The sequence below is a fragment of the Xyrauchen texanus genome, chromosome 49 (assembly GCF_025860055.1).
Source record: "Xyrauchen texanus isolate HMW12.3.18 chromosome 49, RBS_HiC_50CHRs, whole genome shotgun sequence".
Classification (NCBI taxonomy): Eukaryota; Metazoa; Chordata; class Actinopteri; order Cypriniformes; family Catostomidae; genus Xyrauchen; species Xyrauchen texanus.
The window spans coordinates 15,456,189-15,472,341 of NC_068324.1; the positions used below are offsets into that span (position 1 = coordinate 15,456,189).

At 36.9% G+C, this 16,153-nt stretch overlaps 1 protein-coding gene across 1 annotated transcript; it reads left to right on the forward strand.

Moving 5' to 3' along the window:
- The first annotated feature begins 1,419 nt into the window (after window positions 1-1,419).
- On the forward strand, window positions 1,420-7,657 carry LOC127640734 (uncharacterized). The gene is made up of 8 exons (XM_052123451.1): window positions 1,420-1,705; window positions 2,176-2,315; window positions 2,949-3,115; window positions 3,491-3,580; window positions 4,967-5,132; window positions 5,931-6,092; window positions 6,370-7,056; window positions 7,516-7,657. The coding sequence occupies exons 1-8, from the start codon at window positions 1,594-1,596 to the stop codon at window positions 7,558-7,560; spliced, it is 1,569 nt and encodes a 522-aa protein (XP_051979411.1). The 5' UTR covers window positions 1,420-1,593; the 3' UTR covers window positions 7,561-7,657.
- The last annotated feature ends 8,496 nt before the right edge of the window (window positions 7,658-16,153 follow it).

Genomic DNA, 16,153 nt, shown 5'->3' on the forward strand with positions numbered 1-16,153 from the left:
TTTACATAACACACAATTAGTGATTCATCAGCACCAAACCAGGGAAATTACAGTAAACTATTCCCTGCAGTCTCTAAACTATCCCTAAAGTCAAAGATCAAACAGATGATGTACAGTTATCCTACTCTATATTGATGAAGCAACCACAGTACAGACACACTAGATGGAATGTGTGAGGAAACCCTGTCCATCACTGTGACACATTACATCTGAAGAGGCTGTTTATCCCACACATATGAGGGGAATATGTCAGGGCAGGCTGGGCAAACCAAAAAGCTACAGTAGTCACAGTTTAACCATGATGACTCAGCCATGTGTTGTTGTGATTGAGTCTGTGCAGGGTGGCCACTAACAGTATGGCAGCTTTATGCGGGCAAGACACTGATTTTTAAGATTTTATACAGTCAGTTCATTAACAACTAGCTCAATAAGCTTGTTTAAACTGCTGGAATCAAATCCTTAATATTTATGTGATACAAAAGCTGTTTGGAAATTTAAAACCACACTTAAAACTGATGATTTTCATTGCCTAGATCACATAATATTAAACCAAATGTAAGCAAATGATGCAAGACCATATCTTAGAACTAATTTCAATTTTTTTGCATTACATTTTAACCAACTGGTCCCAAGGTCATTTTAAGTTTATGTACCCCATGACAGTGGCTGTCTTAATGTTGCTTCTGAAAGTTCCTGTACCCTGAAATCGACCCTAAACCAGCAAGTAATCGCATTCACATAAACAATGGTGAGCGTGACTCAGAGGTTATATGTTTGCTATAAAATTACATTTTTACTCCACTGACAGTTAGGTTTAGGGTTGGGGTTTGGCTTAGGCAGTAGGGTTAATAAATATGCATTCCTGTTGACTGTATTACATCATTTACAATGAAAAATGCAACTCAATTTTAGTGCCACTCTGTGGAAACTGAGGAACACACGTGCCCATGCGTTAAATTACACTTCCAACTTCAGCCAGTGGGGGGCAGTGATTTGAATTTCGGTAAGCACAAACCGATTTCAGCAGCAAAACTTTCGTCCTAATGTCGCCAAATTCAGTTTGATAATTTTTTTTAAATTACCATCAATTTCAATCTTCAAAATGCATCTTGATTTGCTATTTACACTTTTTAAAGTGTGGCTTAAAGGTCCAAATACTTTTAGGGGTCACTGTAAATTGTCATTCAAATTTGGCATTAGGTAGCCGTTTCTTCTTCTTGAAGTTTACACAACTTCCTACAAGTATGTTACCCACCACTATAAAAAGAAATGTGTGTGTGTGTGTGTGTGTGTGTGTGTGTGTGTGTGTGTGTGTGTGTGTGTGTGTGTGTGTGTGTGTGTGTGTGTGTGTGTGTGCGTGTGTTGTAAGACCACATTTCTTTCCTCTGTGCCGTTCCATTTCTCTTCAGGAAACTCTGTGCTCTGTGTGAGGATGTTTTTGTTTCTTTCCTTCCCTCCCTCGCGCTGTCATTCGTAGGTGAGCTAAGCGACTTACCCTTCGTAACACTCTTTTTTTTCCAAACCGTGTGGAACAACATCTGAGGTGAATGTCAGCAAAGTATATCAGTTTGTAACTGTCAGCACCCCTTCACAATGTCCTCACTTTCTTCAAAAGGATATCAGATGTGTGAGAGGCAAAGGACAGTTTTAATCTTAAGCAACATGACAGTCAAATCACACTGCATGCATCAACGCACGCCAACAGGTACGTCTCCGGTGTCCATGTTGTCATTCTTGAGATGGTTTGATCTGATTTTTCATTTGTAATTATGTTTTTTTTTACAAATGATCAATTGATTTATGCAGAATTATCCATATTTCTTTGTTCACCTGCGTGAACTAGCGTGATGCTAGTGACACTAAGATTACTTTATAAAAAATATTATTTCACTGTTAGTTATATTAACAATTATACTATAGGTATATCAAAAGGTATATTAAAAACAAATAATAAATACATGAAATAATTAAAAACAAATAAAACTAGCTGACAAATAATAAATAATTATATCAATCAATCAATAAATAAATAAAATAAAATGGTATATTATATACACAGTAAGAATAAAATAAACCTGCTGTTATAAAGTGGTTTTCCATGAAAGTCTTCCACAGAAATTTAGTAAACTGATGAAATCACATTACATGAAAATTTTAAATTTTGTCCCTTCTCAGGATCTCTATGGACCAGCGCATACTGCGTAAGACAGTACAGCTCTAAATTCCAACACAACTACCTCACAAGAACTCATCCAATGGACAACAGGAGGCCCAAATCCCACAGGTTCCACTCTTGCCTGATGTTTCGCTTTAAGGTATATAACTTAAGTTTAAGATTTTTTTTTAAAGAGATAAACAGGGGTTTTATAATGCATTTGGACATTTAAACCACATTTAAAAATTTATTTGTTATTGCATTAGATCAAAATGGAACAAAATATCAAAACAAGTGGCAACTGCAAAATGATGCTCGACATTTTCAAAGAACATTTCAAAGCCATTTTTACAATAACCTCTTCTGTATAGTAACATTCATACATTTTTAAGAGTGGCTTAAATATCCAAATACTTTTGGGGGTAATAGTAATTCACCTCTCTAAAATGACTGCATGTATTGCTTGACATGTAATCTAATTTGGCCAAGCTATCAAGCTGACGATCCAATATTACTGTAAATGTGGGACGTTTTCAGAATTCTTACTCAAGCTGAGAAAGGTACACAGGTGGTAAAATGTAACTATGCCAAACAGTTTTGGCTCTGTCATGATCAACAAGAACAATGACTGTGTTGAGAACGCCCAGGGCATTTTATGACGTCACCTGGAAAATAGGTAAATTAGGTTCTTAGTGTGGACAAGCACTTTTAGGTCTAATGCCATTAGACATCCAGTGCATTGGCTAAGTTGTTTCACCTTGGCTAAATTGTCTCAAATTCTGCATTGATACAGGATCGAGTGAGGATGGACCAGAGGCAACCTATAGGGGACATCCAGGCAGAAAACACAGAGAGCAGACTAAGGGAACTGGCCCTTAAGTGGTTTACTGAGACACAGGCTCCTCTCATTCTACATAACGGGAATTTTCCAGAATGGTTCCAAGGATTCATAAACAGAAAGTGAGAAGTGCTTCTTAAGCTGTCCCTACTATTGAAACAAGCAATGGGTTTTGTTACTAGGATAGTATACCCAAATTAAACCATTTACTCACTCACATGATGAGTGATGTTTGACTTTTTTCTTCCGTGGAACGCACCATTCACTTTCATTGTATGGCAAAAACTGGGGGAACTGTTTTTTTGTTCATTGCTTTATGTAATCCAGGGCTAAAATAGAATTTCTTCATGGAAATTATTCTGTGTCTTAGAGCAAGTTATTTGAAAGTTTCAGTTTTTATACATGCACGCTTACACTATTATTTACATGAGAAATTATAAAAGCAGTATTCATACTTGGATATGAACTCTTTCTCCCCATGGTGTTATGTTTCACAGGGATGCAGAGGAGCATTTAAAAGACAAGGAACTGGGCTGTTTCCTCATTCGGCTCAGTGATAAAGCCACTGGATACATTCTGTCATATAAGTGAGTTTGTGTAAAACAATATTAATTGCTATTCTATACATGCAGTCTAGAAACAACTTGGGTGGTTTCATATTGAGTATGTTTTAAGTTCACGTTATTGTGTTCTCAGACCCCTTGTTGTTCACACCACAGCTCTTTAAGAACTCAGACCCCACTGCAACTAGGTCACGATTATGGAAATTGGCTGACAATAATTTTTCATAAATAATTGTGATTATTATGATAAGCAATTGTCATACAAATTGTCATACATCTTAAGGTGTATAAATGCTTATCCTACACCTTAAGCAGTTTTTATGATATAATCATATAATAAAATGGGGCTATATGATTACTTAAGGCTTTAAAAAATTAGAATTTTTCATAAAAAAATTATTGCACAGGGATAGAATTGCATAAAAATTATATTTTATATGTTCCATTTATGAAACCCAGACATCACCGGCAATCATATTATATTATGCAATAGTAATAATGCATACTGTATTATTTTCCGAAATTTTTCACTCTCTTACGTTATGTTAAGGCTCTCCGTTAACACCTACAAGCCCTTAGTTCGCATACAATTCCTTCTAGGTGCATTTGAAAATATGTTCCTTTATGTTCTCGAGAGTAATGGAGCAAGCAAGTGTCTCCTCCTGTGTGTCATTTACATTGTGTACATGAGCCGGCAACATTTGCCATTGCGCAAATCAAATTTGTATTTTCATGGGAGTTTGGCGGGAACCTCCGTAGACGGTACACACGTCAGGGCACTTTAAAGCGGTTGCTCTGAATGAAGCCGTTCCGTTCAATTTAGATGCTCTATTTTTAGGTAACTAGAACAGAATTTGAGACACAAAAACACATCATGGTAATCATGGTGTATCTATTTGGTTAAAACGCCCATATTTGGACTGTAAATTGTGACTGGAATATGAAATGCAGCTATGTATGGCCAGCCACGAGGTATGCTACTTACTGTCTGTCATAAAATGCGAAGTGGACTCGTACCTCTTCGCTTTCACATCGCACAAATCAGTCGAACCACAAAAGAAACATACTCAGACCACCTCCTGAGGTTCCTCAAACGAAAAGGTGTGAAAGATCTCTTAGCCCTCAGATCATTGGTGTCTATTCTGGTGTATAATTTACATTTTCACATGACTTTGCTTATAACGAGATATTTGCATTTCCTTTAAGCAAAATAGGAAACTGTTAAAATGCAAAGTTTTGGTTGAATTTAACCTATTTTGGGGGGTCAGTCCTAAGCTACTGATGTTATACATTCTTTTGATAATTTAAGTAATTTAATACAGATATTTTGGAATTTATAATTATATTATATTATATTATATTATATCATTTTTATATTTTATTTTAACTGAATAAATAATTGTTTTTCAGAGGTCGTGATCGATGTCGGCACTTTGTCATCAATCAGAATAAAGTGGGACGTTTCATTGTGACTGGCGACACAGAGATGCATGATACACTGACCAGCCTCATTGAATATTACACAACAAACCCCATTGAGCCTTTTGGGGAGTATCTGACACTGTCATGTTTTGAGGTGAACTCTCTACCCCTCCACATCTGTATCCTCATTTAAATGTAGTTATACAGTATTTCATCACAATTACTTAGCAATTCAGAGTGGAAGATTGTATGACATTGCCCTTTTGCTAACTGTGTGTTATATTATATCATATTATATTATATTATATTATATTATATTATATTATATTATATTATATTATATTATATTATATTATATATATATATATATATATATATATATATATATATATATACCAGAATTATTGAAAAACCTGAGGTGGTAATGCCGTTACACCTCGGGTTTGCATAATTTTTTATTATTTCAACGGGCCGGAGTCAATTATTCCACTGATAGCATGGTTACAACACCTTAATACACTCATAAGAGCATTTTAGGGATGAAAAACAGAAAATGTCTTGAGATAAAACCCTGAATGACATCTTAAGGTGTTGTAACCGTGGTATAAGCAGAATAATTGACTCCGGCCCGCTGAATTATTAAAACATAATGCAAACCCGAGGTGTAACGGCATTACCACCTCGGTGTGCATTATTTTTCAATAATTCAACGGTACATCCTCAATTATTTCTTACTTATATTATATTATATTATATTATATTATAGTATATACAGTATATAATTAGTATTGTATTATGTAGCTGTCAACACATCTACATAATTGAAGAAGTTTTTTTCCATTTGTAATTAAATTATTTTACTAAATCACACATGTTGGTTTAAAAAGTGTATTGTTTATTGTGCATATCTGATCTATCTGATAATTTCTATGTGGTTATGTGTGTTTTGCAGTCTTCCACAAGTGACCTGTACGACGTGGTTCATTTTGACCTGAGGGAAAAGCCAGGTGTGAGTGTGAAATCTGTGAAGGATATTTGGGAACATAAGTGTGAAAAAACCAATGAGATTCTGCTGCCTCCAGCCCTGCCGCCCAAAGGCAACAGAAACACACAGGTAAGTCACATTCATTTAAATACCATTTGAAAGAATGGTTTCTTTTGGAATTTTTTATTTGAACTTTGATCAAATATTCATATTTTTCCATTTAATTTTAAACCAATTAATTATCTTTTCAGTACAGTACAAGTGGCTAAAGACACTTTATTTAAAGTGGGACCTAATGGTTTTTAACAAGTTTATTACTATACATTCTTCATTATTATTGTCAAAACAAGGAATTAAACATCTGACTGTGGATTCACATCTGAATAATTGTGATTGATTCCCACAGTCAGTACCTCCAGTGCCAAGAAAAGGACCTCCTGTAAAATCTGCCTCCTTGGAAATCAAACACAGCCCAGAAAGTGTGCTGTATACTCAAGTAGCCCCACATAGGCCCAAAGAAAGAGCCAGAACTCCCACTGAGGACATTTCACTTACAGCTCTTAGGGTCAACCAGGGAGAACACCTCAAAGCCCTAAGACTACAGAAAAACCCTGACACAAACAAAAGAACTATATACTCCGAACTCATATTGCCAAACTGCAGAAGTCAGTCCTTGCCTTTCCTGGATGACACTGAACAAGACAAACACTTCTACAGGAAAAGACAACCCCACCTGTCTTCTCACTTACAGAGGGTAAAGCTCAGTAATCCACCAATCAGCAGGTTGCCAGGTCTAAGCAACAGTCTGGACAAGCTAAGCAATACATCTCTCTATACACTAGCTGGAACACCTGGCAACCAAAGCGTAGTAGGGCAGGGAATGCCAATGTTCAACAGGCAAGAGAATGATGCTATGTATGCTGAGGTGTCTCTTGAAGCCATTCTTAATCACTTCCACGTGGATAACACATACGAGCAGATTCCAGATGCATGTCCTATAGCCAGAGCCGAGGAGAATTCAGCACTCACTAATACATATGAGACGCTAACAGACCTAAAACCAAAGCAGATCTTTTCTGCCAGGGGCATTAAGGTGAGTGAAATTGATATGGGTGATGAATGTATTACCCATAGCTTTATCTGTATATTCAGTTGTGACAGGAGAAAATATTTTACAATTGACAAAATTACTGTACACACTTTACCTTTAACAACAATAATGACTAATTTTGACAATTATAAGATATTTAGTTTTTTCAGAGAAAATATCAATTATATAGAATGTAGGTGTATTTGAATTAAGACAAGTGGGAAAAGAAAACAGCTAACTATGCTGCATAGGTAAATTTACCTCGTTTAAAGGATGTTTGAATGTTTTACTGGACAATAAGAAAAATATACTGATTCATAAGATATATACTGATACTAAAGAACATGATTTGTTCAGTGCAGTGTTTAATTTGTGCAGCATATTCATTAATAATAATTAAAAAAAACAATAATAACATATGCTTTGCAATTTCATGAAATAAAAGACTTCCTTTTCCTGCAGACTGAGAAATGGAAATGGCTGTCCCCGGAATACTGGAAAAAATAACTCTTCATCTTCTTCATCAGCTGATACAGATGAATGCCTTTACAGACATGAATCACAGTCATCACAAAACTACACTAACAGTCATAAACATGTCCAAACCATTACAGTCTGTGAAAAAAAAACTTAATTTACCTTGAATCTATTTCTGATTAATGATTACTAGAACAGAGCTTTATTTTGTCATCAGCTGTGGAATTTTTGTATGTATTTTGAAATTTGTGATATATTTAAATTTGAATATGTTTGCTTAATATTTATTAACATAATAAACATCAAATGTCTGTTTATGGTTTCATGACTGGGAGAACAAGCATGGAACAGGAGCAAGCACCTCTAAAATGAATGAATTATCTGGCTCTTTTATATATGATTATTATTATTATTATTTATTTGTTTTTGTCAGGTGTACTGCAGTATCATAAAACATCTGGCCAATAATAGCCAAACAATCATCAGTATCATCATACTGTGTTGTAGGGTAAGGCTCAAAGAGCTCTATGTGTTTGATTAAGGATAGGCTAATTCACAAATGTGTCATTACACCTCTATGTGTCTCACACAAAATATTAGCTGCCTTAAATCATTCAGTTCCTAGACATGAGTGATTTTATGGCAGTTCAGGTAGGAATTTGTAAAGGAAACTGACTGGTAAAAAGAAGGACAATGTCTGCAAGATTTGACAGTCAAAGACTTTTATTATTTGTATATCTGGGTACATATGACTAGTGCCAAAAAAGTATTGAGCCACTTTAAAATGATATGTATAAATGTATTTGCATTATATATAAAATAAATAAGTTATAAAATATAAAAGTGTATATATAGGGTTTAGAATTTAGACAAAAATTATTTGGACCACAAATATATTTATATTTCATAATATCATTTATATTTAAATATTGATTCAAAAGTAGTATTGTATTGTAGTATTAGTATTGTAAAGATTGTTGTTCCTAAATGTTAAATATGATATGAAATAGATTACATTTTTGGACATTTTTAATGGTATGCAATCTTAGTAACTACTACAATTATTTTCTGATTACAAATGTATTGACAATGAATCTAATTATTAATACACAGAGTGGGAATCAGATGCGGTAAAAGTTTACAGTCTTCAAAGTTACTTTACCTGCCTATTACAGAGATCATCTGTGGGAACACATCTGTCTTAATGAGACAGTGTACAACCACTAGAACCATTAAAACACATGATGTCATTGTATGGTTAACATAAGTGTCCTTATTGCAGGCAATCTGTTGAGATTCTTTCATGGCCTTGAATATTTAAAATTTCACATGACAGATTAGTTGGATCCTAGTTCCAAATACTTACCATGCCCTTAAACTTAAATTATTTTGAGTTCTGGCAAACTTGATGCAAATTCACCACTCATTATTTTCAAATGCAAATGAGCTTGGCTCAGTGTTGTTTATTTATAAGAGAAACCAAGCTGTAGACTTGTTGAATAGAATTTGCTGATTTGTTTATTAGAATTATATGTCTATTATTGATTATAATAACAAGGAATATACAGCAACTACACAATATTGCACAAATACAAAGCATTTTATTCAACTTAAGCTCATTCCTAACAAACATCCTCACTCATTTCACAAAGTAAGGCTGAGACCCTTATGTGTGATTGATATCCAGAGGAAATTTATAGTGGTCTTTCCAACTCCCAGGAGAAGCAAATCTATGATTGCACAAACTCAAGGGACAAAATGGTGTTGGACAAGATCTTCATGTAAAAAGAGGACAATAAAGATGCCAAAAGTGACTGATCCTGTTTTTGTGGGGAGCAGCACTTGTAAATAAGATTCATTACACACAGTACTGTACACATTAGACTTGGCAAAGATGAGAGATGCTCTATCAAATGTGTCCTCTCTAAGCACTATGCTTGATGTTCTAGTATAAACTTTATTCACAGCAGTGCTATCTTTGATTTTGACAGGAATGACAGTGAGGCAGTGAAGGATACGTCTATAAATTTGGCGCTCCTCCCCCTCCAACACTTGGGACAGTTCCGCACCCAGCCCCCTGTCCGATGTGTCCGTCTGCAAGACAAAAGGGAGCGAGAAGTCAGGGGAATGCAGAAGCTGACTGCAGCTTTTACCTGCATGAATGCTTGGTAGCACGGCTCTGTCCACTGGACCGGGTCTGGAGCTCCCTTTTTTAGTGAGATTAGTCAGTGGGCTGGTGACGTCCAAATAATTTGGCACAAACCTTCGATAATAGCCAACCACAGGAACAGTCTCACCTCCTTTTTGGTCTCGGGTCTTGGGCAGGTTGTCATTGCTGAGGTTTTATCAATTTGGGGCTGCACCTGACTATGACCCAAGTGGAACCCCAGATACTGTACCTCCACCTGCCCAGCTGCATACTTCTACAGGTTTGCTGTGAGCCCCGCACATTGCACCCACCTCAGAATGGCCCCCAGATGCTGCATGTGCTGCTGCCAATTATTACTATAAATAATGATATCATCCAAATAGGCTGCGGCATTTGCAGCATGCAGTCTGAGGACCCTGACCATAAGATGGTAAAACATAGCCGGGCCCCCAAACAAACCGAATGGAAGGGTCACAAATGGGTATAAACCAAACTGTGTGAAGAAGGCCATTTTTTTCATGGGACATCGGCTTAAGGGGATTTGCCAAAATTCCTTTGTTAAATCCAATATTGAATAAAAGCAACCCGTGCCCAACAGATCGAGCAGATCGTCAACACGAGGCATTGGATAAGCATCAAATTTCGACACCATGTTAACTTTCTTATAATCCACACAGAGCCATTGCTCTTAGGTACCAGAAAAACTGGGTTGGCCCAATGACTGTGGAATTCTTCTATTACTCGAACATGGAATTTAATTCTTCCCATACTACCTGTTTCTTGTGTTCGTGTAAGCGATATGGAGGACTACGTACCACTACCCCTGGGGTTGTCTCGATGTGGTGTTTTATGAGATTATGAGATTTTGATGGTGAGAGGTGGTCTCCACAAGGGACTAGGGTGAACTGACTGGCTTTTAGATTCACCTCTGGTCCGAACTCCTCCCTCTCCAGAACCAGCATCGCCAAGGATGCAGGGACCGCCTCTCTCCACGGTTTAGGTAAGTTGAGTTGGCAAATCTGACATGCCCAGCCCCTATCCATACGCACAATCTCACATTCGACTTCCCCAACTCGCCATGTGACCTCAAAGGGCCCTTGCCACTTCACAAGTAATTTTGAGCTTGATGTGGGTGGCAATACAAGTACTTTATCTCCCTGAGCAAACTCCCGTAGCCAAGATTCCCTGTATTACAGCCGGGACTGGCGTTCTTGTGCCTTTAGCAAATTCTCTATTTTGAGTGTGTGGAGTTTTGCTCTCAGGTCAAAAACATATTGAATTTCACATCACGTCATGACATCATTTCCTTCATGACGTCTAACATGCCACAGGGCTTATGCCCATATAACAATTAAAACGGGGAAAACCCGTGAATGCCCGGCCATTAGAAACGGGCCATGAGACGGCTTAGTGTTTTCCTCTGTCCGAAGTGACTTGCAATCGGATTATGATGAGCTACCTGGAATAACATTTCCCAACGACTCTTTGGTATCAACAACTGGGTTGTATTTTTAATTTGTCTGCTCTAGTAGGAAATCCCCTACGGTAATTCCCTAAGGGCGGAGAAGGATGACACCTCCCCTTCCCCCACGTCAGCCTGACACAGAGCAGCCGCAGAAGGCCTATGCCACGACTCCACATCAGGCACTTTGCACATCCCACACTGATTTACTTTCTCACATGACCCATTCACACACACACCCTTCAATAATGGTCAAAAAGCCAGCCAATTAGTTCCCAAAATTAGCAGATGTGTGAGGCAAGGACTAACCACCACCTAAATGTTATGCTTTTGTCACCGGATATTACTGTGTATTACACTATAGGATAATCATGAATATCCCTGCACACACCTTACATTCAGATGATTATTTGCCTCCAATGGCCTGTGGTCAAAAATGAGTATATACACACAAAAAAAGCAAACAAACACACAAACAAAAGCAAATATATATATATATATATATATATATATATATATATATATATATATATATATATATATATATATATATAATAATCACACACATTTATACCTCCACTTTTCACACACATAAACATATACAGATAAATCACAATATATTTAATTATATTATAGAATATGTTTTGCCAGGAATTCTTTTTTTTGGAGGGCTTTAAAAAGCAATAAATGGACAATATTTTTTCTTGTTTATGCATTATTATAATGCAGTAACACTGACGTGATGTGAGTGTTGTATGTATTGTTGTCATGAAATCAGAGACCAGCAAGTGTTCATGACCAGGTGTAAATGGTGATGTGTCTCGCCTGACCACTTGTGATCTGATTACCAAAGCACATCTTAATACTAGTTGTAACTGGCCCCAACAAACATATCACATTTGTTTCCATGTTTATCATTATTGATAATTAGACAACTTCAATTACTGTACCTTGGTGACAAGAAAGCTATTACACAAACACATCCAGTAATACTGATATCTCCTCTCATTACACTAAAACGCTAACAGGAAGCAGTGAATGCAACTGAAAAGAGAGCAGTCAGCACTCATCCAAATATGTCACCATGCTTGTTCTAAAAACTATTGAACTGTTTTATAAAAATCATCAGATTGTTTTGCAACTCTTTAGATGCCATAATGGCCAGCCTCCTCTAGCAAATAAGATTAGAGGGCAGCCAAGGCAAGCACATCCAGTATGTGCATGAACCAGAGTGCATGTGTGAGAGAACCAGGAGTCCCTGATTCCCCATTTTATGCCCAGCATCCAGAAGAATCAATGCCCTAATGCCTACATTACCATCAGTAGCCTGAGTGGCTGTATCAGACTGGAACAGAAGCACATTTAAATCAGCAGATGCTCAGGGTGAGAGGCATAATTAACAGAGGCGCATCATCAGCACTTACATCCCGTTGGAGTTTTAATACAGTCCTCATAAAGGGAGTTGGAGGTAGCGGGATGAGGAATTAACTGCATATTAGCACTGGCTGCCTGCTCCCTAATGACTGCGCACCAATTTAGTCCCTCACCACTCCATCCAGGCATGTCTTGTTTTATGTCTGAGAACCATTTTCATGGTTACGTAAGCAGTGCTAATGAGATTATTTTTTACAAATGAACAAAGGTCCAGGTGCATTTGTGTTTCCTTAAAAATCAATTTGAGTTGTTTCTGGTACATCTAACTCAAAGTACATGGCTAACAATAGAAAACATAGCCATTTTAATTATTGGATGATTATTTAGCGCCTGAGATTATTCTGCTGCATTTTCTTTAATGCCAGATTTTTAGCTAAACAAAGGTATATTTCAATACATAACATGCTGTTAACTTAGCAAGTTATGTAAGCAAACTCCAATATACTTCTAGCAAAATCAAACAATATTGAATAATTTCGAACAAAATCTGGCCAAATGGCCATATGGTTCCAAACAGTTTAGCTGCGTGAACTTTAGGAAAACTTTGATTTAAGCAGTTAAAAACCTTCTTTTTGTCATCGGTCTAGACTCTACGTGATACCAGCCTCCACCTACTTTGATGCCAACATCTTTTTCCGGTTAATTTCTTCACTATGTCGAGATCAGTCAATATAAACACTGCAAAGAGTTGCCACTCTTTTATACACTCATATTTCAGTAATCCACAGGTAAATATAATCCTGAAATGAGGATATTGTAAACATGTTTGGCTCACTGTCCCTAGAGTAGGGCTCGAGGCTCGAGACTTGACCTGAGCTTGAATACATCCAAGGACTTGTTGAGTTATTAATGGATAGATGGGTGGAGTTGGGGTGGTGGAGGGATGCCAGAAGTATTGTCACAGCATAGAGATAAGCAGCTGTTTAAATACACTTACTCTGGCAATGCTATTGGTCAGATTAAATGAACATGTTCCTCCCAAACTTTGTTTGTAAAACTCCATTTGCAGTAGTTTCAATGTCATTCTTTAAAAAATATATTGTGGATACCATACAAATGAAGGGGGGAGCCGCAAACTGACACCTACCTGTCACAAAATCGTCCGAAAACTTCTCTTATAAAACATACATTTATAGTAGTATACTTCACACATAATTAATTCCAAAAGGACTGTTTAGTGTAAAACATGTTGGAGATTAGCAGTCAATTCATTAAATTATATGCTGTTTCCTCACAAAGGCAGTTTATTCAGCACTCTGAGGCATCTCCTCCGTAGACAACCATTCTAAAAGAACGGCCTCTTGTCTCCTCGTCAGTGTACCACAACGTTATGCTATTTTAGGCTAAGTTTTCAGCTCCACTATTTGAAGGGCTCTGATAAATCCAGAATGTAAACATGACAAATAACACTTTAAATCATCACCTAGTTGTTAAAACAACGTATTTTTCTGATCTCATGTGAATTCTATTCATAGAACGAGGCATGTAGTCATTGATAACCAGAGGTGGGCAGTAACATGCTACATTTACTCACATCACATTTAATTAAGTAATTATTTGGAGAAAATTTACTTTTAATAGTAGGTTTAATAGAGGGTACTTTGAATGAAAATAAAAATTTGAATGAAAAGTTTTAACTTTTACTTTGTTACAATGGGTTACGTTCCTGTCGCTATAGTACTGGTTTTAATTCAATAAGTGTTAATAAATTTGTAATTTAAGGTCACACTAGTTAATGCTTAACAAGGAGTCTGTTGACAGGACAGTGTGCATCTATTACTTAAATGACCTTCTAATCTTTAGAAGACAGAAAACAAAAATAACGCTAAATGAAGTGGATATTTACTTACAATTTATTGAAACAAAACCTGCAGCTGCATTCAATTGTCATGTGTGAGTGCAGACTGTGAATGATTGTCTACTGCATGTTAAGACATTTCCTAAATAAAAGTGTATCAAAATATTAACATTACATAATAAACATTATAAAAACTTTACATGTAAGCACTTAAAAGTACCAAAAATTACCAAGCCAATCCCATGTTTATTGGTAATTTTCCTTAGCCATAATATAAAATACCAATGTTTTACCATACCATCAGTGTACTATGATACTGCCACAGCAGGCTTTTGACCAAGGGTGCCAAATGGGATAGGACCAGCACTGGCTCAGAGCAAAGAACAAAGAAGAACTTTGCTGTGAGTGTATCAGCCTTATAAGTATTAATCTTTGGTCTGTAACTCCACCTGGTGTTCTATGGACATGAATGACATGGTACCTCAAATTGTGCTGCTTCTTAAAGAAAAGAATGCTTTTACTTTTCTAAGAGATCAGACGTAATGTCCGGATTTTACTTGGTGGACGATAATACAGGAGGAGAAAAGTCTAATAGGCTTATATTAAAGGAGGGTCTGAAGCCATATCTAGGGACCAGAATACCACAGAGACTTATGGGTGGGGTCTTTTGAATTAGGCCAATAGGCAGCCACCTAGCAACCACCCAGAGCACCCTAGCAACCACTTAGAACACCCTAGTAACCACAGAGCAATGCTTTGATAACCACTCACAACACCCTAGTGCAGAGGTTCTCAACGGGGGCGGAAAAGGTCATGGTGGCGAGTTTTGTCTGGGCAAGAATCACTCAAATTTTCTTCATTAATTGTCTAGTTGCCTATCTAGTTATAATTGCCATCCTATCCATTGCACATATAATGGCATCCCAGTGCCACAGCATATGGACATTATACAATGTATTACATCACAAGATCAGTAGGAGCACACACCCATTCTTCTCTAAAAACAAAGAACAACATGTACATTCACTACCTAAACACCACCATCTCCCTGCTTGACCAAAACTAATGCATTTTGAATAACTGTTAAACCCTGTAAAGAAGACAGGAAGTGGTTGACCCAGTAAATCATCACCTGTACTAAAATGGCCAAGCGCAGCTCTGTGCTGTGATCTCATGTTTGGAGATTTACAGGGCTGAGAGTGCGGCGAGTATAATCATAAGGGTGCTGAGGCAGCGCTGTTTCTAACGATCTCATTCAGCTTAAAAAGACATTAAAGTGGAATACGACAGGATGGGCTGAAGAATAAATGTTGACCTGTCTTTATTGTTAAGGCTGGTTGGTTTGTTGCTGTTTGAAGCTGCAACTAGATGAGGAGGAGGACAAAAGAACAGCTATACCAGACCTGGGGTTGCAAATGTTTGAATTCTTTAATATTGACAAGGGAAATTTGGAATGAGGTGATTACTACAAGGCTGTACAATTTGCTTCAAATTAGGCCTGTCGATTTAAAGCGTTAATTCAGTGCGATTCATTTTATTAAAACTAACGCGTTAAAAAAATGTGCGCAATTAATCGCAATGCCCCCGGATTGTAATAAGGAAGATTCCTGAGAAATGCAAGCTTGTAGTATCACCCGTTTACTCCAGAGGGCAGTAATTGAAATTTCAACTGTATGGGCATGCACAGTTTATACAGTGAAGAAAACAACCAGACAGCACAAAACAGACATTCGTTATGTTCTTGCATTAAAAACATTTGATGGAGTACAAATTCGAACTA